General features: G+C 41.1%; 2 protein-coding genes across 5 annotated transcripts in view; one reads left to right on the forward strand and one right to left on the reverse strand.

Moving 5' to 3' along the window:
- The window catches only part of LOC144090643 (anthrax toxin receptor 2-like), a 19,426-nt gene extending 10,487 nt beyond the window's left edge, over positions 1 to 8,939 (reverse strand). For 2 of the 3 annotated variants that reach the window (XR_013305472.1, XM_077622338.1), the window contains exons 1-8: positions 8,605 to 8,939; positions 6,401 to 6,472; positions 5,451 to 5,730; positions 5,232 to 5,336; positions 4,460 to 4,528; positions 2,715 to 2,795; positions 2,570 to 2,630; positions 690 to 785 (exon numbers count right to left, since the gene is read on the reverse strand). Coding sequence is in view for 2 of the 3 variants with exons in the window: in XM_077622338.1 (XP_077478464.1) it covers positions 690 to 785; positions 2,570 to 2,630; positions 2,715 to 2,795; positions 4,460 to 4,528; positions 5,232 to 5,336; positions 5,451 to 5,730; positions 6,401 to 6,472; positions 8,605 to 8,729 (889 nt within the window). In the remaining variant the exon portion in view is untranslated. The remainder of the gene's footprint in view (positions 1 to 689; positions 786 to 2,569; positions 2,631 to 2,714; positions 2,796 to 4,459; positions 4,529 to 5,231; positions 5,337 to 5,450; positions 5,731 to 6,400; positions 6,473 to 8,604) is intronic. The other variant, XM_077622339.1, reaches the window with a different exon arrangement.
- A 4,224-nt stretch (positions 8,940 to 13,163) lies between these two features.
- On the forward strand, positions 13,164 to 25,158 carry LOC144091130 (progestin and adipoQ receptor family member 3-like). 2 transcript variants are annotated; one of them, XM_077623198.1, is made up of 8 exons: positions 13,164 to 13,333; positions 15,185 to 15,333; positions 16,151 to 16,386; positions 16,463 to 16,625; positions 19,343 to 19,498; positions 19,578 to 19,775; positions 21,597 to 21,687; positions 23,609 to 25,158. In XM_077623198.1, exons 3-8 carry the CDS (start codon positions 16,214 to 16,216, stop codon positions 23,743 to 23,745), a joined length of 918 nt encoding a protein of 305 aa, XP_077479324.1. In that variant the 5' UTR covers positions 13,164 to 13,333; positions 15,185 to 15,333; positions 16,151 to 16,213; the 3' UTR covers positions 23,746 to 25,158. The 2 variants fall into 2 exon arrangements, with proteins under 2 accessions (XP_077479324.1, XP_077479325.1); XM_077623199.1 differs by lacking the exon at positions 15,185 to 15,333.
- Positions 25,159 to 26,337: the final 1,179 nt, after the last annotated feature.

The following is a 26,337-nucleotide window of genomic DNA, read 5'->3' on the forward strand; positions in this document are numbered from 1 at the left end:
AAATTATCTAATTCGTTCCACGGTCCTCGCACAACTACCAACTAAACCCTTTAAAATTGGTCAGTGTCCCAATTTTGTATGAAAGATGTGAGGAAACGCGCAAAAATGAAAGAAAATTATAAGGAAATGATTTATTAATGTCTTAAAATAAATAAAGCATATGAAAATGTGCCCTGCGCCGCTGAAATATCCCCCCCCCGTGGCCGTTATAGATGTAATACCCGTATTTGTCCGCCAGATGGCAGAAAGAGCGCGTTTTTCCAGGGCTGAAAGCCGTTCACTTTGTAGTATATTTTAGACTTTTACTTTGTGTCCTATGTGTGTGTGTGAAAATATGTGCCACGTTGCATTTGTAGTTTTTAATCGCTTAATAAGGGGAATTCACAATAAAATAACGGAAAAGAAAATGCATTTAATTTTTGTGGGATTTTGTAGCTTGGATATTTTTCGTATCTCGAGTCACTTATTTGCATATTAAAATTTTCGTAACCTGAAACTTTTGTGCCTAGAGGCATTCGTAAGTAGAGGTATGACTGTAACAGTAAAATTGGGAACAAAAGACAAAATAGGCACTTGTTAATGTAACATATTAACACAACATAACAGTTGTTGGGAGTCAGAGTGAAAACAAATTAGTGATTTAAAGCCTGGAAAATACGATGATCTCCTTTGAAGCACATTCTACTCACTGTATTTTTCTTTTCCGACCGTGAGGAAGCAGTGAACATTGTGTGCCCTCTTGGATCCACTGAAGCCACTTCCTCTCAGCACCACATGAAAAGATTCTGCAGACGTAAATACACGCTATTGTTTGCAGCGTTACTATGCGGTGTCATAGCAGATACAGTTACTGTATTTTCCCGCATGTAAGCCGTATTTGTAACCATAAAAAATGATGACTGAATCAAGGGCACGGCTTATATGCACACAAGACTTACAGCGTTGCTATACTTTTTTTCACCAATAGGGGTCGGCAAATTAACATTTTTCTATTTGTTGGTTATTTTCTGTTTTGCAGGAAGAAAACAATCATTACTGGATGAGTTACTAACTTCCTTATATCTATATCTATGCATATTACTATTTCTGAGAATGTGTGTGTGCATTAGTGTGTTTGTCCGTTAACATCGGACAAAATGAATACAACATTGTACATCCGATTTGAATGCGGTTGTTACCGTGCTCGATTTTTAAATTTGGGCCCGTGTATGCACACACTTGGGCACGCATCTGCCCAGTTCTTACTGCTCACCTTGAATACCAATTGGTCACATGCGTCCTCGTGTGGTGCGTACACTTGCGTCCTTATATTTCATTTTGTGGGGGGTAATGCTTAGGGACTATGCGAGTCAACTACTTTGTCGTTATTGCTGGATCCACTTGGGAAACATTTCGGCATTCTTCTGGCCACTTCCAACAAGGCCCGGGGGCGATTGCGCAAACATGCCTTTGTATCCGGCCAATTTTGTTTCGCATCAACCTCAATACGGAGATCCAGAGAGGACATCGGTAGAGGCACCATGAGAAACTGCCAGCGCGGCTGCTTCTAAAGTGGAGAGACTTTGTCGCCCAAGCAGGTGGGACCGGCAAAGCTGGGGCCCTCTGCTTGTTGACCCTAATAATGTGCTTTTGATTCATAAAGTATCTTAGAAAAACCACGTGCGATGATTTTCTTAAGATTTTCCCTTCAAAGTAACACATTTGTACTCCCTCTTAAAACCATGAATATGGAGGGGAAAATTGTGAATCAGGGGGTGGCTTATACGCGAGAAATTGTAAAATTCAATGATTTTAAGACTATTTTAAGGGTGCCGCTTATACATGGGGGCGTCTGTTGGGGTTATTCTGGGATGTTATTATATGTGCATTAATCATTAATATGTATAGGAGCTATATTTTAATTTGGGACCGAGCAAGCTCGAGGACACTTCCCCCCACAGCTGGCTTCGAGGACATTTAATTGTTTTCAGGACTATTGACCGGACAGGTCAACATGTTCCAGGCCGAGGACTGTTGATCTGAGTTTGCAATGAAGATTTATGAAGGACTCTTAAATTGCTTTGACTTGGAACCCGGCAGATGGCGATAATCGAATCAACTTCCGAAAATACTCGCATATTGTTTAAAAATACTGTCGCTCGGTTTTTACCTTATATGGAATTATTATGCTTACTTGTGCAAATTCTTACGCAGTTGTTTTTGGTTTCCGATCCGCTCGGGTCACCTTGTATGCTTACTTGTGCAAATTCTTACACAGGTGTTTTTGGTTTCCGACCTGATATGCAATTGTTGTGGCAGTTGTTTTTTTACCTTAATGGTGTTATTCGGTTAGCTTATGCAATTGTTTGAATCAGATTACCTTAAGTGTTTTGATAATGCACGACTAAATGGACAGAGGAGGATGCCGTTTCTTCAGAATGTCATGGTGGCGAGAACAAGCCAGGACTATTCTCACTTGCAAGTGTCAACGCTGGAATATGTCAACGATGTCTCTCTGTTTTTATTAAAGTATACCTATTAATAAACCTATCAGCGTCTTATATGTGAGAAAATACGGTAATCACCTTACCGTTGACGCAAATACTCGAAGGTTCTACTGTGAAAATTTCAGAGCAGGACTGCTTCAGGATCTGTGTGGCAAAGGAGGTACGTACACATATTCTTATTGCGCCGCAGCACGGGACTGATTTGCACCGCATTTGACCGGAGCTCACCGAGCCAACCACATCTTTGAGAGCATGGAAGCCACTCAACACAGGAAAGACTTGCTCCCTGCTGTCTGCTATTTCAGCGAGCTGAAGAACAAATAAAAGAAGAATCCTCAATTTATGACTAACCTGTTAACGTTGTGCAAGTTTCAGCATTCATCCAGTATTGGATTTGTTATCTACAACAGCTTTTAAGGAGGAAAATAAACAAAGATACTTTCATCTCCAGCCGGACAGGAAGCCGTCTGGCTTTATTTGATTAGACCACTCTAATGACTTCCTGCTCTAAAGCTTATCATCAAGCCTTGTCGTAGATATAATCATTGTACTATGTTAAAATGAAAAAAGTTGAATAGCTGTGGCGACCCCTCACGGGACACACCGAAAAAGTAGTAGTGGTGGTAGCAGTAGTAGTAGTCGTGAGTAGAATCAAATCAAATCAAAAAGCCTTTATTGTCATTATACAACAGCTGCGTATAATGAAATTAGTGGTGCTACTCCACAAAGTGCGTGTTTCAGTAAAAACATAAATAAGTAATTTAAAAAGTCATGTCCGGGCAAGACAATTCTAAAATATTGCACAGTCTAAGATATTGCACATTGTTATTGTATTATAATAGTAGGCCACTTACAGGTCATTTTCTGTTGATTTTAAGTTACTTCCAATTCCTTCAGGGACATTCTTGGGTGACTTCCTATTCAGTGACTCAAAAGTGATCTGTTTCCCCAAAGAGCAACAGGAAGTGACCCAGAAATGCCCTCAAAATCAAAAGGAAGTGACCAAAAATTAAGAGTAAATGTTCCATCTTTGGCAAGACGTCGAGGTGAGGTAACGAGGAATTAGGACCCAATCGCAGGCAAGCAGGCGAGGACGAGGGAGGTGGTGCTCAAACCAAAACTTTAATAACTTAAGCAGGATCTTAGAAAATAACAAAGACGTATAATTCAAATCACATAACCAAACCTGACACGGGAAAGCAAGGAACGAGGCATATGGAACAGGGATCGAGGTAACGTGGAAACATGGCAAGGACAAACAAATGCAGGCGATCTGACGAATGGAATAACAATCAGTGGGGTTTAAATAGACCGACATGTGTTGACGAGACAATTAGGAACACCTGGGAAACAAACGAGGCAGCAGGCAGGGAATACACCAGGGGCGGAGAAACAACAGCTGAACACAATGGGCAATCATTCAGACAGGACACCAGGCGAAAAAAGCATAAAACCAAGCAACCCTAACAGTAAATTAAAAAAACAAAATCAACACACTGGCAGCCATTGCTGGCCATAGACGTCTTATCGATTTGAAGTGTGAGGGATGGTAGAGAAGCTTTCAAATAGAGTGGGTGTCTATTAGTAATAAATTCATTGAAATTTACAACAGAATGATGAGAAGAGCTTCTTTTATATTTATTTGTTGCCTTCTACCCCAAATTGTTTGGCTTAGCGAGGTGGAACCTCACCACTCCTAGTCCAAACAGTAGTATTTTCTTTGGCATCAGATGCGATCGGATAAACTCAAGGACATCAAATTAAACATAATTCTTTCATTTAAAAAGTCCATCTAAGTAAAAGCATTTAATATTTCCACAAAAGCCCAGTCAAACTTAACCTGAAAGACACTTTTTATTTCCTCTTTTAGCGAGGCCTGCCTCATCTGATAAGGCAAAAACACACACGGAAGCTCGGCGAGAGACAAATAAACCCCTTAGTGTGACAGTGAGAACATATAATAGAGCTTCTACCTGCTTGTCGTCAAAGTCCATGACCCCGACGCAGTACACTCGAGCTCCAAAAGCTCTGGCCTTGTCAGCCTGGCAACAACGCAAACAGCAAGTCAGATAAAATTGACAAAGAGAGGGTGACGCGGAAAAACCTAGACATTAACTTTGCTTCACTTCCACTCATCAATGGTAATAAAAGACCATTTCGTTCAGTCATATTTACTGTATTTTCCAAAAGATCAGTCGCACCAACCAAAGTATACACAGGAAAGAGGAAATTATATATATATATATATAGGCTGGATCATTGTTTTTTTTTTTTTGGGGGGCGGGGGGTTATTTTATTTTATCAGAAACCAAGAAGAAACAAATGTTAAAATAACAATAGCAATAGCGGATTTGAAGATGTTTGAATGCTTTGACTTATAGTAAGGTGAGTTCCGATTACGTCAATGAAGCACAATCAAACTCAGGTTTGATCCTTCTGCCTTCTTTAAAACATACGCTAGCATGCATGTTAGCGTATGTTTCATGCTAGCACAACCATATATTGCGCCCATTGAGCCAAAGCGCCTTGTGTATGGGCTAGATAAAGAAATTGGACCTGTGAATACGGTATATAAGTCGCACTCGGGTATTGGGTCGCAGGGTCAACCAAACTATGAAAAAGTGAAACTTTTAGTCTGGAAAATATGGTAAATGCACTGCATTATTGAACACAGGTGTGCTACAAACATAAAATACCTCACATTATGACACCAGCAAACTAGATAAGTGTAAGTGTGTGTGCCACCTCTTGTACGCTGAGCTCAAAGGGGTAAACATCTAGCTTGCCATCAGTCAGAACAATAATGATGCTCCGAGACGGTGTCTTTTGCACCTTCATCTGCCCCGCCACCTGACGAGATGAGGTCAAATGTAACTGTGTGAGTGTGTACATTTTATGGATGACAAATCGACGTCACCAAAGAAATGCTCCCTTGGTACAATTATATACAGAATACGTACGTACTGCTTTCAAACCTTCGTGCATGTATGTTTCACCAGCAGGATTGATTTGACTCAGTTTCATCAAACCCTCGTCTATCTTGGACCTGTGGAGTGAGAAATTCCATTGTGGACAGCACAGGTTAAAATAAACAAAATGTTGATTAGAGAGCAGTCTTTGTGAAATCTGGTTATCTCTGGTTTTGCCTATTAGAATAGGAGGATTAAAATACCTGTCTCCAGTTAATGGCAGGATTACAACTGCTTGGGCTGAAAATACAATGTAGGACACCCTCATCCTTGGACTAAAACACACATTTCATTTAGAAATATCAGTTCAGATGAGAGTGAATATGTACTGCATATTCCCTGAAACTATTCACAGCTTTGGTACCAATATTCCAAATCAGCTGCGGTGTATTTAAAAACTTTGAGACAGACAGTTGGTGGATTTTTACAGATATATAAGTCCAATAAATAAAGTACACTGAATTGTCCATCACAACATTATGTACTAATGGACAAGCCTGTGAGAGCCAATTCAAGAGCGGCATCCACAAATTAGAAACATGTGTCAGCATGACACCGTTATGTTCTTCAGGATTTAGCGTTCACGTCGCATGGTGTTTGCGTAGTGTAATTGTAGTTTTAATCCATTAAATTTTATTGAAAGTTTGTTGTTGACAAAAAATATTTGATATTATATTTATGTATAGATATTTTATATAATTATCATGAATGTTTTATCGCTCAGGTCTAAGTAAAATACTATAAACCGAAAGATATCACACGCAGTTTCTCCAACATTAACCAGAATGGTTTGGAGCCTTGTCCGACATGTCAGCTTCCCAAAATAGGTTTGTCCTACATTGTTACACTCCCATGTGTGCTGTAAATAAACATTCTCGTGGCCACGGGGATATTAATACGTAGGAAAATAACTTGTAAGGACAAACAGAATGTCTCCTGACCCACCTGACAAACTTATTGGTGAGCTGCCTCACAAATTCATAGATCTCATGCCAGTGTTCTGACACACTGCCTGACCTGTGAACACAACCAGCACACACCAGAAGGTAAATTTTTGCAGCATGTAACTACAAAGAGTAAAAATAGGTAGCAAACAATTTTGCCTTTAGCTTTGATCAACTTTGACATGAACGACTCTGAAATTTACTGAAAGATTTATTGTGGTTGTGCTTGTAGTCTGTCTTGATTGCAGATGTTTTGACTGGGGCCGTAACCATTATGAATTTCTCTATATAAATTTTATGGAGAATTTAAAAGGGTCTATCTTTGTGGAGTTGTCATGTTCTCGTGTGGGTTTTCCCTGGGTACTCTGGTTTCCTCCCACATTCCAAAAACATGCATGGTAGGCTGATTGGACACTCTAAATTGCCCCTAGGTATGTGTTAGTGTGCATGGTTGTCCGTCTCCTTGTCACAGTGGTACCTCGTCATACGACCGCTCGTCACACAATATTCTCGTCTTACGACGGAAATTTCGATCGAATAATTCGTCCGTCATGCGATCAAAATTTCATGATGCCACCAAGCCTTTTTTGCATATCTTTCGTGTGTAACAATATCTACGAGCACTGAACGATTAATTCAGACGAGTTCCGACCAGGAAACGCACAACGCGCATGTGCGGGCAAAAAGAGGGCTTTCTGGGTAATGAAGTATACTCGTGCACACAACGCTGAGAGGCAATGGCACTCTTTGTCAGAATGAAACTTTATTACCCACAATCAATACGAGGGTAAGCTGAGCTGTTGCATTTCCTGTTATTTTTATTATCTAATACGAGGAGTATTATATTACTTCTCGTTCGCTGCTCCTAAAAACATCAGCGGCACTGGCTCGCAATTCCCTCTTTGTAATATTTCTGGTCGCAACTCTCTCTCATAGGCGCCGTTCAAAGCGGCTGCGCCAGAGCCATTTCAACGAGGGAGTTGCGAGCCGGTCTTTATAAGCAGCGGAGCGATCGCTAAAATGTACTACAAGACTATTTCTCGTTGGCAAGTGGTCGTGGGTTATCCTATTGTGAGGACATTTGTGTGAATCATTTTCGGAATATTTTGAAGGGAATACGTAGTACAACAGCAAACAGCCCATCGATAGCGAACGTGAGGGTGGAGGCGTGGCAAACCGCCAACCCGGAAAACGAAGGTAACAAAAGATTGCAACAAAATTAGAATTCAGTTTTGTGTAAAGTTACATTACACGTATGTTTGAGTGTCTGTATATATTAAGCCAAGTTAATTTAAATTTGTTTGTTCCGTTTACGAGTGCGTTGTCGTGTCATTTCAATGGGAAACGTCCGCTCGAGTTACGAGAATCTCGTCATACGATCTCAGTCCCGGAACGGATTAAGATCGTATGTCGAGGTACCACTGTATTATTATTTTACATTTTTTTCAAATGGTAGCAATTATTATATTTTTTTCATGTAATTAATAATCTCATCTCATTTTCTGAACCGCTTTATCCTCATTAAGGTTGCGGGAGGTGCTGGAGCCTATCCCAGCTGACTCCAGGCCAGAGGCGGGTGGCCAGCCAATCTCAGGGCACAAGGAGACAGACAACCATGCACACTCACCGCCATACCTAGGGGCAATTTAGAGTGTCCAATCAGCCTATCATGCATGTTTTTGGAATGTGGGAGGAATCCGGAGTGCCTGGAGGAAACCCACGCAGGCCCGGGGAGAACATCCAAAAAACAAACTCTACACAGGTGGACGTGACCTAGATTTGAACCCAGAACCCCAGAGCTGTGAGGCCAACACGCTAACCACTCAAACCACCGGGCTGCCCCTACAACGATCAATCAATCAAAAATGATATAAACCCTTGTTATTATTTGGTTATGGATGATACAGTACTTCTGCAACTTGTGTAACACACCCTGGATTGGTCGTCAATTCATCACACCCACATTCACACCTACAGACAGAAGTACGAACAGTTTCTTACAAAAATGAATGTGTGCATATAGGTAATCTTTCATTAATGCCAAAGTCACTTGCAATGTGTTTTTTCCAAGCTTGGTTCAAGTTAAGGGTAAAAGGTAAACTGAGGTTAATGTTGCAGCGGAACATCCCAATTTAAACAACCATACATGGGCAACGAATGAACACTGCACTTGTGTTTACTCTCAAACTGTATGTTATCCATTACCTGTCCAAAACAAAATACACGTCGAATGCACCACTGCAGGACTCCTCGTCGTCCTCCGAGGATGTTGAATCGACTAAAACAGCCGTAAAAAGAATGATGGTGTAGCACACCCAAAAACGACCCATAGTCCTCACGTTGCCACAACAAAAATTAGCTGTTTTGATTTCTCTTCCTTTTAATTCAAGAATTCTTTTAACTTCATGGCGGGTTTATTATTCCTCTTGGTGCCTCACATCCTGAAATGCGAGTATGGGAGTACATTTAACGGATTATATTAGCCTTTGCTGTCCGAAGCATGTGTTCGCACCCGAACAGCCCCACCCACTCTAAATTTCAAAATTAAAGCAGTCATTTGTTGTTACATCATTGTTTTTATACATTAGAGCAGTATTTTGTTATTTTGTGCTGTCAATACTGACATAACTTTCCATACACTAAATCATGGCTGAATTGCTTTTTTTCATTTTTTTCTTTTTTGTTGTAATTTTCATTTATGGGCAGTTCGGCGTGAGTGGTAAGCGTGTTGGCCTCACAGTGGGGGACCTGTTCAAATCCAGATAGGGCCACCTGTGTGGAGTTTGCATCTTCTCCCAGGGCCTGTGTGGGTTTCCTCCGGGTACTCTGGTTTCCTCCCACATTCCAAAGACATGCATGGTAGGCGGATTGGACACTCTAAAATTGCCTCTATGTATGAATGTGGGCGTGAATGGTTGTTTGTCTCCTTGTGCCCTGCGATTGGCTGGCCACCAATTCAGGGTGTCCCCCTCCTCTGGCCCGAAGTCAGCTGGGATAGGCTCCAGCACCCCCCGCTACCCTAGTGAGGATAAAGCGATTCACAAAACGACATGAGACGAGATTTTCCTTTCTTTTTTTTCTTAGTTATTCTATCCACCCTGTTTTAAGTGCTTAGTTATTTTATCCACCCTGTTTTAAGTGCATGCCTGCGATCATAAAACGCAACTGCTTTTTCTGTTTGGAGACAAATGCAGCTTTCACCACATAATAAACTGCGAGCATCCCACACCATTACAAAGACACAACAAGTACCAAAATCTGCATTAAATTTAGCATTTTTTTCTCTCTCTCATCTCATCTGAGTTTCTGAAACACTTTATCCTCACTAGGGTCATGGGGGTGCTGGAGCCTATCCCAGCTATCTCCAGGCCAGAGGCGGGGGACACCCTGGATCGGTGTCCAGCTGATCGCAGGGTACAAAGAGACAGACAACCATGCACTCTCACACCCATACCTGGGGGCTATTTAGGGTGTCCAATCAGCATACATTGCATGTTTTTGAAATGTGGGAGGAAACCGGAGTACCCAGAGGAAACCCACACAGGCCCAGGCAGAACATGCAAACTCCACACAGATTGACATGACCTGGATTTGAACCCAAGAGCTCGGAGCTGTGAGGCCGATGCGCTAACCACTCACCCCACCGGGCCACCGAGTGTGAAGTGTAGTCATTTAATCATGGATTTTGTCACCATTTTGATTTTCTCTGCATGTCTTTTCCTTTAAATGTCTATTGTACTTCTTTCTTTACAGTGTATGAGAGTAAATCAATTTAAAAATCCCCTTCAAGTGACCTTAAATGTGAGACAAAACCATAAACTATTACATTGATATAGTATTCCCTCTGTCCGTATGCCCAAACATTATCACTGCTTCTGTTACATACTACTTTAAGTTGAAATTTTAAGGACATGTTGGCTCTTAAAATGTTCAATATGCAGCAGTGAAATGTTATTCTAATCTTGATGTAACAATAACATACAATGAATAATATTCTTGTAATAAATGTATGTGCATGTGTGTCTTTTCATCTACCTACTTTTAAGCATGCTTTATTTTGAAGGGCAACGTGTTCACATTTCTTCTGTTTTCTGTAGGCATTTGTCAAAACCTAACAGCTGGCAAAATAGTAGCATACATAGTAAATGATTGGGACAAGGAATATGCAAAGCCTTATGAAAGAATCATCAAAGCGTAATATAACTCCTACATTTATCATGCATTCTGTGACGTTCAGTCAGTGGAGGCAGCAGCCTCAGCTGTCATCATTGAAATGTAAATTAAAAATATATTAATTCATTCATTCATTTTCTGAACTGCTTTATCCTCACAAGGGTTGCTGAAGGGTGCTGGACCCTATCCCAGCTGACTTTGAGAACGAGGTGGGAGACACCCTGAAATGGTGGCCAGCCAATCGCAAAGCAAGAGGAAACAAACAACCTTTCATGCTCACACTCATAATTAGGGGCAATTTAGAGTGTCCAACCATGTCCAACTATCCTACTATATGCATGTTTTTGGAATGTGGGAGGAAACCAGAGTACCTGGAGAAAACCCACGCAGGCCTCACAGTGGGAGACGGGTTCAAAAATCCAGGTTGGTCCACCTGTTTGGAGTTTGCATGTTCTCCCTGGGCCTGTGTGGGTTTTCTCCAGGTACTTTGGTTTCCTCTCACATTCCAAAGACATGACAAAAGTATAAGTCTCATCCCATCGTCTGAACCGATTTAGGGTCACGGAGGGTGCGGCAGCCTATCGCAGCTTATTCTAGGCCAGAGGCACGGGACACCCTGGATCGATGGCACAAGGAGACGGACAACCATGCACACTCACACTCATACCTAGGGGCAATTAGAGTGTCCAATCAGCCTACCATGCATGTTTTTGGAATGTGAGAGGAAACCAGAGTACCCAGAGGAATCCCACGCAGGCTCGGGGAGAACACGCAAACTCCACACAGGTGGACGTGACCTGTATTTGAGCCCAGTACCCCAGAGCTGCGTGGCCGACGCACTAACCACTCGCATCACCGGGCTGCCACCTAGGTATGAGTGTGGGCGTGAATTGTTGTTTGTCTCCTTGTGCCCTGCGATTGGCTGGTCACCAATTCAGGGTGTCCTCTGGCTCTGGCCTGAAGTCAGCTGGGATAGGCTCCAACACGCCCTGCGAACCTAGTGAGAATAAAGCGGTTCAGAAAATGAGATATAGATGAGCATGAACTCAATTTTCAAATTTGATATTCTCTTTGGGATCAGTTCTGGTCAGCAGTAACCAAGAAAGACAGAAATCAGTCCCACCCTTTTAAAACAAAACCAAACAAAAATCTACATTATGCTTTTTTCATGATGCATCAACTATCATTTACTCATTAACATGGAGGGAGTATGATGTCATGACATATGAGATACATACCAAAGTCGTTTTGTCAGGAAATTGAATCTTTGCCTTGTGTAGAATCCATCATGGAGGCCTCTGTTTTTGTGTCCAATGGTCGCTCTTTTGCTTGTGGGTGTAACTTTCAATCTTTATGAGGAGAGCTTTCATTACAGCACACAATGTTGATTTTGGCTTAATTGTCTGGACATCCTTATTCAGCTTTGTTTTGGAAATCACTCCAATCTTTATTAATTAATTCATTCATTCATTTTCTGAACCGGTTATCCTCACAAAGGTCGCATGGGGTGCTGGATCTCATTCCAGTGGACAAGTGGTTAGCGCGTCACAGTTCTGGGGACCAGGGTTCGATCCCAGGTCGGTCCTCACTGTGTGGAGTTTGCATATTCTCCCTGGGTTTCCGTGGGTTTTCTCTGGGTACACCGGTTTCCTCTCACATTCCAAAGACATGCATGGTAGGCTGATTGGACACTAAATTGCGCCTAGGTAGGAGTGTGGGCGTGAATGGTTGTCTGTCTCCTTGTGCCCTGCGATTGGCTTGCTACCGATTCAGGGTATCCTACCCCAGTGCATCTAGTTAGCTGGGATAAGCTCCTGCACCCCCCCAAGACCCTAGTTCAATTCATTCGTTCATTTCTGAACGGCTTATCCTCACAAGGGTCGCGGGGGGTGCGGGAGCCAATTCCTGCTGACTTCAGACAGGAGGTGGGGGACACCCTGAATTGGTGGCCAGCCAATGTGTCAAAATAGGTCAACTATGACTTGTGTTGACAACAATGTCAGCTACCATCAAAATGTATGTACATAAGCAAAGGTATTAGGTGTAAATATATAATGAATATGTATAAAATACCACCAATTATATATATATCAGAAATGACAATTACATTAAAACTAATGCATATTGAAAATACCTGATGGCACAACCTAAAGTAAATTGACAGAATTAAATCTTAAAACCCTTTCTTATTGACAATAGAGAACTACAATAGCAATCCATTTCAGGGAAAACACTTTGAAAATGAGAATAGTTAAAGGATTTATCTTAATGGATGTGAAATTTGCCAAGCAATTGGAATAAATATAAGACGTTTCACTATTGCTCGTTTTGTGTTTTTGCTGCTTTTCTGTCTTAATGATTTGATTTTGTGATTCTTAATGATCCCATTTACTTTGATTTGCTTTGTACTTTGTCCTTTTGCTTTGTTGTTCTGTCTAATCACCCTCTGCTACTGTCACAATGAAATTTCCCGAATACGAGATGAATGAAGTTATCCAATCCAATTCCCGTCACATTTCATTAATGAATGGGCTGCGGATGAAATACTTCTATTTGAACAGTCGGTGGCAGTAGAGAGACTCACAATTGTTTACAACGAATACAAAAAAATGCTTTGTAATGGTTGCTGACGTTGCCTTGTGCGCATTATTGAACAATTATGATCTATTTGGAAGCAGACACACCAGCGGCCTGACTCATTGGAGAGATCATGGCAAAGACGAGACATTACTGGCTTTGGCGCGAGGACTAGAGCTCACTGGTGAGTTTGATTTCCATCAATTTAGCTGCCCCAAATAATGCCTGCCAATGCTAGGATAACCAGTTCGATCTGAGAGTAGATTTTCTAAATGTTCATCCGGGTGAAAAAAAATAAAACGTGAAGGAGCACATGCTATACGCCAGTCTTAGTCTCATTTAAAATTGTTGCCCTTTACCTTGTTGTCTGATGTGATCAATATTGCAAAATATAGGATGTCATTCAAAGGAAGACGTGCAGGACGATATAAATGGACTTTAACTCAAGAGTAAACCTTCGTTGAAACCCTTCACTTAATTAATTTAAGCATGTGTCTAATTATGCGCCTTTATGGTTTAGTCTTGTGCGTATAGGGCATTTTTAAAATGAAAAGAGCATGACTATGCCAGGGATGGCAAACACGCGGCTCTCGAGCTGCTTGCGGCTCCCGACCAAATATGCGTCTCTTTCCTTCTTATCATATTTGGTGTATACTGTGCCTCTTTGCCTCATTTCATATTTCTCTTGTTTTTCTTCTCTCTTAAAACACACACAAATTCATCAGGGGCCATTAAGCACAAATAATAATTTATATTAAAAAAATAATTTGGAGGCAGCGCAGTGAAGCGAATGGTTAGTACGTCAGGGGTCCTGGGTTCAAATCCAGGGTCGGTCCACCTGTGTGGAGTTTGCATGTTCTCCCCAATCCTGCGTGGGTTTCCTCTGGGTACTCCGGTTTCCTCCCACATTCCAAAAACACGGTAGGCTGATTGGACACTCTAAATTGCCCCTAGGTATGGGCGTGAGTGTCCATAGTTGTCCGTCTCTTCGTGCCCTGTGATCGGCTGGCCACCGATTCAGTGCCCCCCCCCCGCTTCTGGCCCGGAGTCAGTTGGGATAGGGTCCATCATCCCCCGCGACCCTAATGAGGATAAAGTGGTTCAGAAAATGAGATGAGATGAGATCAGAAAATAATTTGGCAGATGGGCGGCCTGACGGCTGAATGGTTAGCGTGTCAGACTCACAATGGGGAACCTAGGTTTAAATCCAGGTCGATCCACCTGTGTCGAGTCGGTGGGCAGCCGATCGCAAGGCACGAGGAGACGGACAACTATTCATGCTCACACTCATACCTAGGGGCAATTTAGAGATGTCCAATCAGCCTACCGTGCATGTTTTGGAATGTGGGAGGAAGCCGGAGTACCCAAAGAAAACCCACGCAGGCCCGGGGAGAACATGCAAACTCCACACAGGTGGACCTGGATTTGAACCCAGTACCCCAGAGCTGTGAGGCCAACATGCTAACCACCCAAGTCACCGGACCGCCCTGGCTTTTAAATTCTTCATGAAATTTATATAGAGAAATACATACTGCTTAGGGGGGCCCGATGGAGCGAGTGGTTAGCATGTCGGCCTCACAGCTCTGGGGCCCTGGGTTCAAATCCAGGTCACGTCCACCGGTGTGGAGTTTACATGTTCTCCTCGGGCTTGGGTGGGTTTTCTCCGGGTACTCCGGTTTCCTCCCACATTCCAAAGACATGGATGGTAGGCTGATTGGACACTCTAAATTGCCCCTAGGTATGAGTGTGAGCTTGAATGGTTGTTTGTCTCCTTGTGGCCTGCCATTGGCTGACTTCCAGTTCAGGGTGTCCCCCACCTCTGGCCCGAAGTCAGCTGGTGACCCTAGTGAGGATAAAGTGGTTCAGAAAATGAGATGAGATGAGAATTTGGCAGACTGGAATTTTTATGCTGCTTCTGACATAAGGTGTGGCTCTTTGACTCTCAGTTTAAAATTTTAGCTCTTTGTGTCTAACTTGTTTGCCACCCCTGGGTGTTTTATTGTCATTACAACAAGAGTAACAAAATGCATTCCAGGAACAGCCCAACAAAGACCTATACAAAAAAAGATAGAAAACCGGTTGAACTGCCCTCCCGATTCGCCAAATAAACCTCCTCGGACAAAAAGTTGGCCTTTCACTCCCCGTCAGAGGAAGAGGATGACGGGCTCAGAAGAAAAGTAAAAGGTATAAAATGTCTACATATAAAATGACAAACTATTCAAAGAATCCACCTTGGTTTCACTGGTCCGTTTTAACACAGAAGCGTATTTTTGATCACTAGAAATATCAGTCTAATTTCTGCCCATTATTTCAAAAGACATCCTTCATTCAAATAATACATCACAAAAATCGTCAACAATAAAGTTTGAATTTGGCAGCAACATGCTTTGGAATTCGTTCGACTGGAATTTGCGCCCTCAAAAGGTGGAGGCAAAGAGATTAGTGGTTGATAATGCGGAAAAGTTTACTAAAAAGTGAACTCTATTTGGGGATATATATTGGTATATTGGTAAGAGGCACATTATAAGGTGGCAGGTGTATGCTGACATCCATTTAACATGACTTTGAATAAAATTATGAGCACAGCAAAATCCCAGATACATTTAGCTCTATTATATATATTTTTCACTCGGTGTGATTGTGAGCGCGAGTGTTGTCTGTTTCATTGTGCAACCTGGCAACCTGTTCATGCTGTTCCCCACCTGCTGCCTGTGGTTGGCTTGGATAAGCATAAGCAGTATGGAACATGAATGAACGAATACATATATTTTTGTTACTGCTCCCCCAAGATATTTTAAATTATTTTTATTAGAATTGTGCAGGTAAATTGAAAGTTGTTTTGAAATTCTATTTTCCACAAAGGTTTTGAAGCAATTGACTATCTTATCAATCTCTCTGTTCATCCGTCCATCTTAGTACAGTGATGCATGGAAATCTTAACCATTTCTGAGTTCTGTATCATTTTGCTAGTAACCTAAAAAATCCTAATGTGTTTTGTCAGGTTTATTTTCCCGCCCTTCCCCCAACTCCAAACTGGTTAGTTTGAAAAAGAAGCAAATATACCATGCTGAAGATGGCCCAATACGTTGAGCTGGGAAGTTATGCAGAATGGACTATGCTCATACCACAGAAGATACACTTGTACACCTTTGACCAACTCCCCATGTACCTCAGAGAGAACCCTTACATCACTGATGGCTATCGGGCCCACCTGCCTTCCAAACTCTGCCTAAAGAGGTGAGATTACTTATAATATATATATTTAAAAACACTTTCATGTGCCAGCTTAACTGTCCAATTTGTTTTCCTCAAGTATTTTTGTTCTGTCCAATGAGACCATAAACATCTGGAGCCACCTTCTGGGCTTCCTTCTTTTCTTCTCTCTGGCGGTCAACGACATTGTGAAAGTTCTGCCGGCCTCTGGAGCCAGCAGTCAGGACTATGTCATCTATGCCATAGGTCTCTTTTGCTTTCAGGTAAGATGTAGACCTTCAGGACATGTGTTTATCATTTAAATTTGTGTGATAAAATAGGTTAGACCAAGGGTCGGGAACCTTTTTGATGGAGAGAGCCATAAACAATTCATATTTTTTAAATGTTAATGCTTGAGAGCCATGCTCTGAATTTAAAAGTCAACATACATGAAAATGCCTTTTTAGTCACTTCACCATTTTTAAAGTACAAAAAGTCTCTGAATTATTTTGACAACATTGTTATGTTGTTGCCAATCAATAAGTATCAATGAGAATATCTATGCAGAAGAGTGTAATGAAATTAGGATTAGAAGGCACTGGAGGTCGTGTCAATGCCATAATACCAACGTAACGCTCCTATTCCTGCACTTTCTCACTAGCTGTTTCTAAAGTTCACCTCACAGGTTAGCGGAGAGCCATATAAACCCATCAAAAGAACCATATGTGGCTCCCGAGCCATAGGTTCCCTACCTCTGGGTTAGACAGTCGTTCAGTCTTTGACAGTATTTTTTTTTCGTCTAGAAGACGACACAGCAATTGTGTCATGGCATCTAACTCCACTATAGCAAAAGCCCTATTTTTGAAATTACTGGATGTTTTGCTTAGGATAATTTGTTAGTATTTCAAGAAATTCACGTTCCCTCAGACAGGTTCATTCAGTTCACTCCTCCCAAAGATGTGAGTAACTGGTTTGCATTGTGTTGTAATACCTCAGATAGGTGTGTTTTGTAGTTAAACCTGGCTTTTCTGTAAAGGGATATTTAATTTGCTTGGGCATTGGCATTTTCTCAGAAATATAAATAAAAAAAATCTCTGCAGTGACTCAAGGTGTGTTTAACAGCTACTCTCAGCACAATTTGCTAAACCTGTTTTTGGGTGGCGACAAAAGTTGTACCTCTACTTACAAATGCATCTCGGTACGAATTTCAGGTTACAAAATCCCCCTAAACGTAAACTCTTTTCCTGTACCCTGAAGAGAGATATTTTTTTTAATCACATGCATTCTTTAATTGTTTTCAAATAAGACTTTTTTAGCTATCTTTTGGTTTGGAGACAGAATGTATGTGAAATTTAAGAGCCCCTGTGGGCTATGTAGGTAAAAATAAGTCTTTTACTACAAAGCTAATTCAATTAGCTCGGTAGGGAAGCCCAAAGGGAGGAATGGTGGCTTTGTTGCTGACTGTCGAGACAGCCAGGTAGGGTCACACCTGAGATCCCAAGCTAGTCTCCTGGTCTGGGGAAGGCTTGTCACAGAAGGGCCTTTTCTTAACACTAAGTTGCAAAAACCAAGTTGTGGATTGGCAGAGACAGTATAAAGGAAGGAGACTGGGGAGAGACGGGAGACTTTCTTTTGGACCTCACTTTTTTCTGTGCCTGACCGGGAAGGAGATTGGCCCTTGGCCAGGAAACTCTGCAGATCTTAATCCCATTGAGAACTTGTGTTCAATCCTCAAGAGGCGGGTGGACTATCAAAAACCCACAAATTCTGACCAACTCCAAGCATTGATTTTACAAGAATGGACAGTCATAATGTCAGGGTTTGGTTCAGAAGTTGAGCGACAGCATGCCAGGGAGAATTACAGAGGTCTTGAAAAATAAGTGTCAACACTGGAAATATTGACCTATAGCATGTAATTCTCAATAAAAGCTTTTGGTAATTGTGAAATGCTTCTAATTGAAAGTCACTTTTCCATCGAAAGATCTGGCAAACACCTAAAACCCCAGACGGAACAGACTTTGTGAAAACTTTGTCAAAATCTTTGCCCATGACTGTATTACTGCACGAATAGAACAAGTTTTTGCATGCTTGTTATTCATTCATTCATTCATTTTCTGAACCACTTTATCCTCACTAGGGTTGCAGGGGGTGCTGGAGCCTATCCCAGCTGACTTCGGGCCAGAGGCGGGGGACACCCTGTATCGGTGGCCAGCCGATCTCTGGGCACAAGGAGACGGACAACCATTCAGTCCCACACTCATACCTAAGGGCAATTTTGAGTGCCCATTCAAACTACCATGCATGTCTTTGGAATGTGGGAGGAAACCGGAGTACCCGGAGAAACCCACGCGGGCCCGGGAGAACATGCAAACTCCACACAGGTGGACCGACCTGGATTTGAACCCAGGACCCCAGAGCTGTGAGGCCCATGTGCTAACCACTCAAGCTGCCAGGCCGCCCTGCTTGTTATACATTTAATTAAATTAGTAAATCATTTTCTTATCATTTTTTAAAAAAAATGTCTGTTTCTCACAACATTCACACAGATGGGACACTGATCGTTTTAAAGGGTTTAGTTGGTAGTTTTTTGAGGACCGTGGAATGAATTACAGAATTCACATATAAATCACTGCTCTACTTACGAAAAATTCAAGTTACAAAAAAATTTAAATTAAGTAAAAGTAGGACTGTACTTTATTGACAGTTCAGCCTGATTACTGAGGATCTGGCCAAATTTATACACCTGGCTTCTTAAGTTTAAACAATTACTACCCACTTTCCTTAACTTTATAAACATGTTTCACTTCACAAATATTACTGTCTTATACGTGACATATTCAAGAGAAAATGCTGATCTACATGGGCAATAATTTCTAAATGCAAATTCTGAGCATTACCTGCGGTGCCCTTACTTTTACGTACTACTGATGAAGATACAATGGAAAAATGTGAATTTAGGATGATAACATTATTTCTAATTTTGTACGTATGTTACTTTCAGGTATGCATGTTGTGTTCTGTCGGGTATCATCTATTCTTGTGCCACCGATCAGAGAAGATGAGTCGCCGCTGGTTGGCGCTGGACTATGCGGGCATTTCTATCGGCATCTTGGGCTGTTACGTGCCAGGCATCTTTTACTCCTTTTATTGCAATGATGTACGTACTCACTCCGTCTTTCTTTTGGCGCTAATTACAGTTCAACAGCTGATCAATTCTTATGTTTGGGTTTCATCAGTTTTGGCGTCAGGTCTACTCGCTGACGGTGCTGTGCATGATCCTCTTTGTGTTTGGTGCTCAGTTCCACCCACGCTATATGAGCGCTGAGTGGCGCTGTACGAGGCTCTCCATCTTCTTCAGCGTGGCCTGTATTGGCGTGGTTCCAACATGTCATTGGGTGTGGCTCAACGGGGGGCTCACATGTGACATTGTTAAGGTAAGGAAAATTACAGAATAGTGGTCAATATGTTAATGACTGGTGGTGATATCAAAGGTTTTGAGTACTTCATGCCCAGGGGGTTTAGATCAGGGGAAGTCATCATTGAATACTGTAATTGCATTTCTGTTATCTATATTTACTGTTAATACTTTATTATTCATTTACTGGTCATTATGTCTTTCATATAAAAATCAGCCTGGGATCATTTCATCATTTTTGCCTATATAAATAAACTTAAAATGACTTTACTTGACATAAAAGTCAACTGGTAAAAACAACCTTTGTCAAAGCCCTTTAGCCTATCACACACTTTCCCTGGCGTTCAATCTTTTATTGACATTCATTGAAACAATTTTGATTGCGTTTTTGCACCAATCAAAACACCTGCGCTGTCTATCTTGTCTGCCACTGCAAAAAAAACTGATTAGGTAAAGTTCAGGAAAGCTACTTTTAGGTACAGTGGTACCTTGAGATACGAGCTTAATGCGTTACGGGACTGAGCTCGTATGTTGATTTACTCACATCTCAAATCAACGTTTCCCATAGAAATGAACTAAATACAAATTAATTTGTTCCCACCCTCTGAAAAAACACACCAAAAACAGGATATTACAATGGAAAAAACATATTTTTTTTGGTTGTAATTCACCATCTACTAACAGAGTAACAAATAACTAGTGGTTATGATGTTTAATAATAAAATGAGGCATTATTTTATACAACGGGGAGTTCGTGGATTGGGGGGGGAGAGAGAGAGAGAGAGAGAGAGAGTCACTTGACAGATGCGCTCGTAACATAATAATAATCGGACATAGGCCCTGTCGTCATCATCAACAACAAAAGCCTAATTGTCATCACACCCAGAAACTGAGTATGACGAAATTGGTAAACATAACATAACATAAACTTTAAATTTCACTTAAATGAACTTAGATTCCTATACACACACACACACTTAAAAAAGTTTTAATCTTACGTTACACTAAATTTAAACCTTCTTGTGCAATAACCAAGGAAAATAGGTTAATGTATTCCACCGCGGCTTTCGGCGAACTTCTGCTTCTCCATACGTATTGACGAGCCAGCTCAGTCATCCGTACACTACTCATGTTTTTCCATGATTTCGTGCTTAATATCGATTGTCATCGAACTACCCTTCATTGCACCAGCTTGCTTTGGATCCATTGTGTTTCCCTTAATTCTGCTGTTAAAAAAAAAACGGAAAAAATGCAACACTCCGCCCAGTGCTTGTAGAGATCTTTGCACGAAGGAGATGCAGCGAGAGAGACAGTGCAGTGAAATCATAAAGCAGCCTCTCGCGTCGGCCACCTGGCTGTATGCTCGTATATCAAAATTTGTCTCGTATCTCAAGGTAAATATTTGCTCGGAATTATACTCGTATCTCAAATTGCTTGTATGTCAAGGTATTACTGTACTTCCAAGGAAACAATGGCATATGGTGCACTTGAGGACACTTTTATAACACTACCTCAGACAGGAAAACATGAATTAAACATTTAGATGATTAAACAGCAATATCAGGTGGACCTTTTTTTAAAGCACTGTCTTAACTTATTTAATGATTGTCCACCATTAGGGTTCAGTATGGGACATTACAATGTATTGTATTTATTTATGTCTATGTTCATACTTACATTATCTTGACTGTTGAGTTTTGTGTTTTTGTAGCTAGTTCAAAAGTACCCTGCAAGGTAAAATGTGCACACCCCTGCTGTAGCTCGTGATTCTCCCACCTGATTCATAAAGACCATTTTAATGCAACCTTTCTTTACCAATGCAGGTTTATCTTTTGTGCAGATGTTCCTGCCTCGCCTGATTGTCATGTACCTCATTGGAGCAGCTGCCTTTGTCTTCTATATTACCAAAATGCCTGAGCGCTGCTTCCCTGGTAAGCCTGTTTCACTCCTTATTTGACCCATACCATGCGCCACCTCCTCAAATGTTCATGCTTCATTTAAGAGAATGTGTTTGTACAAATCCTTGGTTTCAATGAAAAATACATAATACAATTTGATAAAGTTGGCAGAGGAAAGAGTCCAAATTTCAGGTTCATTCACATGTCATAAACGAGATAAAATCAATGCATGCCATAGAGCAGAGCTGCGAACCTCTCCGTAATTTCTGGAGTTTACCCGTACAAGTAACGCAAACTCCGGGACTCCTGGCAACCTCCCTAAACTCCGGAAATCCCCAAAAAAAAATCTCATCTCATTTTCTGAACCGCTTTATCCTCACTATGGTCGCGGGGGGCTGCTGGAGCCCATCCCAGCTGACTTAGGGCCAGAGGCGGGGGACACCCTAAATTGGTGGCCAGCCAATCGCAGGGCACAAGGAGACAAACAACCATTCACACTCACACTCATACCTAGGGGCAATTTTAGAGTGTCCACTCAGCCTACCATGCATGTCTTTGGAATGTGGGAGGAAACTGGAAAACCCAGAGAAAACCCACGCAGGGGAGAACATGCATACTCCACACAGTTGGACCGACCAAGATTTGAACCCAGGACCCCAGAGCTGTGAGGCCGATGTGCTAACCACTCGTTTCACCGGGCCGCCCATTCCCCCCATTTTTTTGTTTTAAGCCACTATTTCGGAAAAGTACCAAATTTCCAATTTCCAATTTAAATTGCTTGATTCAACTGCACTGTAGACCGGATGAATTCGGTAACACGAGTGCATTGTGATTCATCTGAGTTACAAGTTCTGACAAATGATTTGTCTTGTGCGACTTCAGCGTGGCAATCGCTTCAGAATCGATTGCATAGGTAGCCTCTATCGCTTTAACATTTTCGTTTTTTTTCACAAGTGAAGTAATTATTATTAAGGCTGACTAAACCACCGGTCTTTTGTTTTGAAACAAATCTTATCATTTGTTCTGAAGGAAGTAGGAGTACACAGCACTGGCATGTCTTATCAATATGTCTGCTCGGGAGAAGCACAAAATGGATGGCAATTTGGATGAAACTTCTAATAAGAAACCCAGACGCGGGAAATTTATTGGTTCGTATTCAATGAGCTATCCCATGTTGAACCCGTCTCCAAAAGGACCGACATTAGCACATTGCACAACATGCAAGTGTGACTTCAGCGCCACACATGGTGGAATTACCGAATAAACCGCACTTAGAAGAACCCAAACACAAATATAAACGTATTTTCATTATGCTGTACTTGTTCAATAGTTTGCTAAAACACAATATTTCAATGAATGTAAAAACATGATAATAACAATTTGATTTAAATTGTCCTATGTTATTTTTTGGACAATTTATATCAATATGCGTGAATCACATTCACTCCAGAAAAACTCTGGAAATGGGAGGTTGGCAGCTCTGATAGAGTGAGTGAACTACGCATGCTTGAGTGTCACATTATGCACTAATTCGTTGACGCCCATGGAACTCAACAGACCAGTCTAAGGCAATCCAGTCTAGTCCTTTAAAAGATGTACAAATTAACTGTAGAACTCGGGAATGGCGACTCCATGTGGACAAAAATAATACTCCCTGCCTTGCATGCGCAAGGTGTTGACTAATGAAGCAAAATCTGAATAATTTATATGGTAATTGGTAAAAAGCACATCATTTATTCTGCATTAAGACATGATCATCATTGGCAATGGGAGGATTTCAGAGGGTATCCCTTTCATTTCAAAAATATTGGCGCAATGGTGGCAATATTTTCAGAAATTGAAGTTGGCATGTCTAGTTCTGATAATTCCACAAAACTGGATCAACTTTGCTTTGGTTCAGTTTACGCACAGCTGCGTGAAAGGCTAATGTTCAAATGTACGTTGTATTTTTTAGGCCATGTGAACTACGTCGGCGCTAGTCATCAGGTGTGGCACGTTTTGGTGGTCGCCATGTTTTACTGGTGGCACCAGACCGCGGTGGATATCATGCAGTTCCGTCACAGCCAGCCTTGCCAGCCAAGGACAAAATGACAATGATCAAACAATGCACTCAATACACTTCACCAAACAAACCAAGTCATTTTTGTTAATGCCCAAAATGTTTACATTTGGTCATTATTTTTTGAACAAGCATGTCCAGAAAAACGATTATATGTCAGTATCAGGTCAATTGAAGATGACTGCAAATGTCCAGGTTTTATTGCATGAAGTTTGTATTTATATAGAACTGCAGTATCTTGTTAGAGACAGGAAACTCAAACATACATTTGCACATTTGACAAGTGAAGTGATAGTTGGGACCCTTTTATTTAACGAAGTGCTACTGTGAATGTTTAAATTGATCATATTTATTCAGCATGACACAACTTTTGTTCAGAAGCAGTAAATATGACATTGTGATCGATGTACCTGATGCCAATTCAGCATCACAATATCAAACAATTCAATTGCTGTAATTATAGTTTGGCTGCTAGGTATATAATATTGCCAAAAATTTTAAATGTTGACCAAAAAATAATTAACCCTACTTATGCCATCATGGATTGCAATTTTCTAGAAAAGGGTGGGGCTTTAGTAAGATAACTTCACTCAGTGAAATAGTAGCTAATACACTCCATTGCTTGTTATTTGGATTGGATTGGATAACTTTATTCATCCCGTATTCGGGAAATTTAATGGCAAATAATCTTTAATATCATTTGTGTGTTTTGCGACAAATGGGATAGTTTACAAAGCTAAGATTTTATAAAAAAAGACAATTTTTGTCATGATGGCAAAAGTCAGAAAATGTGAAAATCTAGAAAAATAATCACAACTAAATTGTGATACATTTTTGGCGCATTTTAATTCATTGGTTCCCATTGACTTAAATTGGATTCCACCCACTGACAGCAATTGAGTCAATGAAGAAAAATGACATACTGTACATATTCTGTATTCTAAAATTCAAAACGTACAAATTCAGAGAAAGATGACATGATCATTAACCACCTGTGTAACTACAGTACATATTGCATGCTATGCAATCAGGTTTTGTATCCTTTTGGAGGAGTGACTGCATGTTTTAATGGCAGATTAGCTGACATTGTATTACTCCTGTTTTACAGGCTAAAAAATAACTTGGCCAGCTTTGTGTGACCACTGTATTGTAATGTATGTCGTGTGTGAACATTTTGCCAGTTTGAAGTGAATCAGGAGTCTTGAAGAGTTTGTTGTTTCTACTATATTTTGCCTCAGTCATTGTTGTACTGCACGTCTTTTGCCCGGTACCTCAAAAAATTTATTCAGTACATCTACTGTCTTGCTTTATGCACAATATTCTTTATTTTAAAATTCAACAATGCAATTTTTTCATGACGTTCTGGAACTGACTTTTATAACTTGAGATAATGTCAGGCCGCCTGTGAACAAAAATCTATTTTGAATAAAGAATGTTGGGAAGTATTTGCTTTCATTGTTTTTTCATTTGCGTTTTCCTGGAGCCTATCCCAGCCGACTTTGGGTGAAAGGCAGACTACACTCTAGACTGGTCGCCAGTCAGCCATAGGGCACACAGATGACCATTCGCACTCACAATCATTACGCCACCAGCGGGAATTGAGTGCGAGCCTGGACGGCCGAAGTCAGGTGTGTGAACCTCTACACCAGGGGCGGGAAAACCGGTCCTCAAGGGCCGCTGTGGGTGCAGTATTTTGTTCCAACCGATCCAGCGCAGACAGTTTAACCAATGGAGTTTCTGCTGAAACAAGAAGCACCTGACTGCAATCCACTGATTGAACTTGTAGGATACCAGATTGGTAAAAAAAGGTGTCTTCTTTATGGGTTGGAATGAAAACCCGTGCCCACTGCGGCCCTTTGCGGATTAATTTGCCGACCCCTGCTCTAGGTGACTGCTTGAATTACATTTGCAGTATTAACACTTTAGAAAAAATGTGAATAAATTTAAAAACATTAATTCTGATTTTTTTTTTAAATATGCAAAGACACAAATTATTGAATGTTTCTGTAAGTTACTGGACAAACTATAGCAAGCATTCCAAAAAGAATGTGGCACCAATTATTATTTTAACTAAGAAATCAAATCATAACATACATATATGGTTGTAGTGCAGTGGCGGTCCGTGCATTTTCTCGTAGCGCCTTAAACGGGTAAAATCCACTTCCTAGCAGCATTTAATGATTAAATACAAATACTGGAGCTTTTCAGACATTACAACCGGGCTGGGGGTGATTTTCCCAGGAAAAGACAGCAATTAACGTCAATGGCGTACCGGCAAACATTGCCCGAAAATAGGGTAAAATCCAGCCGAAAACAGCATTTATTGATTAAATACAAATACTGGACCTTTTTAGACATCAGAAGTATCTGAGTATCATTTCCCCGGGAAAAAGACAGCGATGAACGTCGATACGTCCATATGCGAAATGGCAAAAATTGAATTAAATGGGGTAAAATTCACTTCCTAGCAGGATTTATTGATTAAATACAAATACTGGAGCTTTTCAGACATTACAACCGGGGGATTTCCCCGGGAAAAGACAATGATGGACGTCAATGGCGAAACGGCAAAAATTGCACTAAAATGGGGTAAAATCCACTTCCTAGCAGCATTTAGTGATTAA

Source organism: Stigmatopora argus, chromosome 16, assembly GCF_051989625.1.
Source record: "Stigmatopora argus isolate UIUO_Sarg chromosome 16, RoL_Sarg_1.0, whole genome shotgun sequence".
Classification (NCBI taxonomy): domain Eukaryota; kingdom Metazoa; phylum Chordata; class Actinopteri; order Syngnathiformes; family Syngnathidae; genus Stigmatopora; species Stigmatopora argus.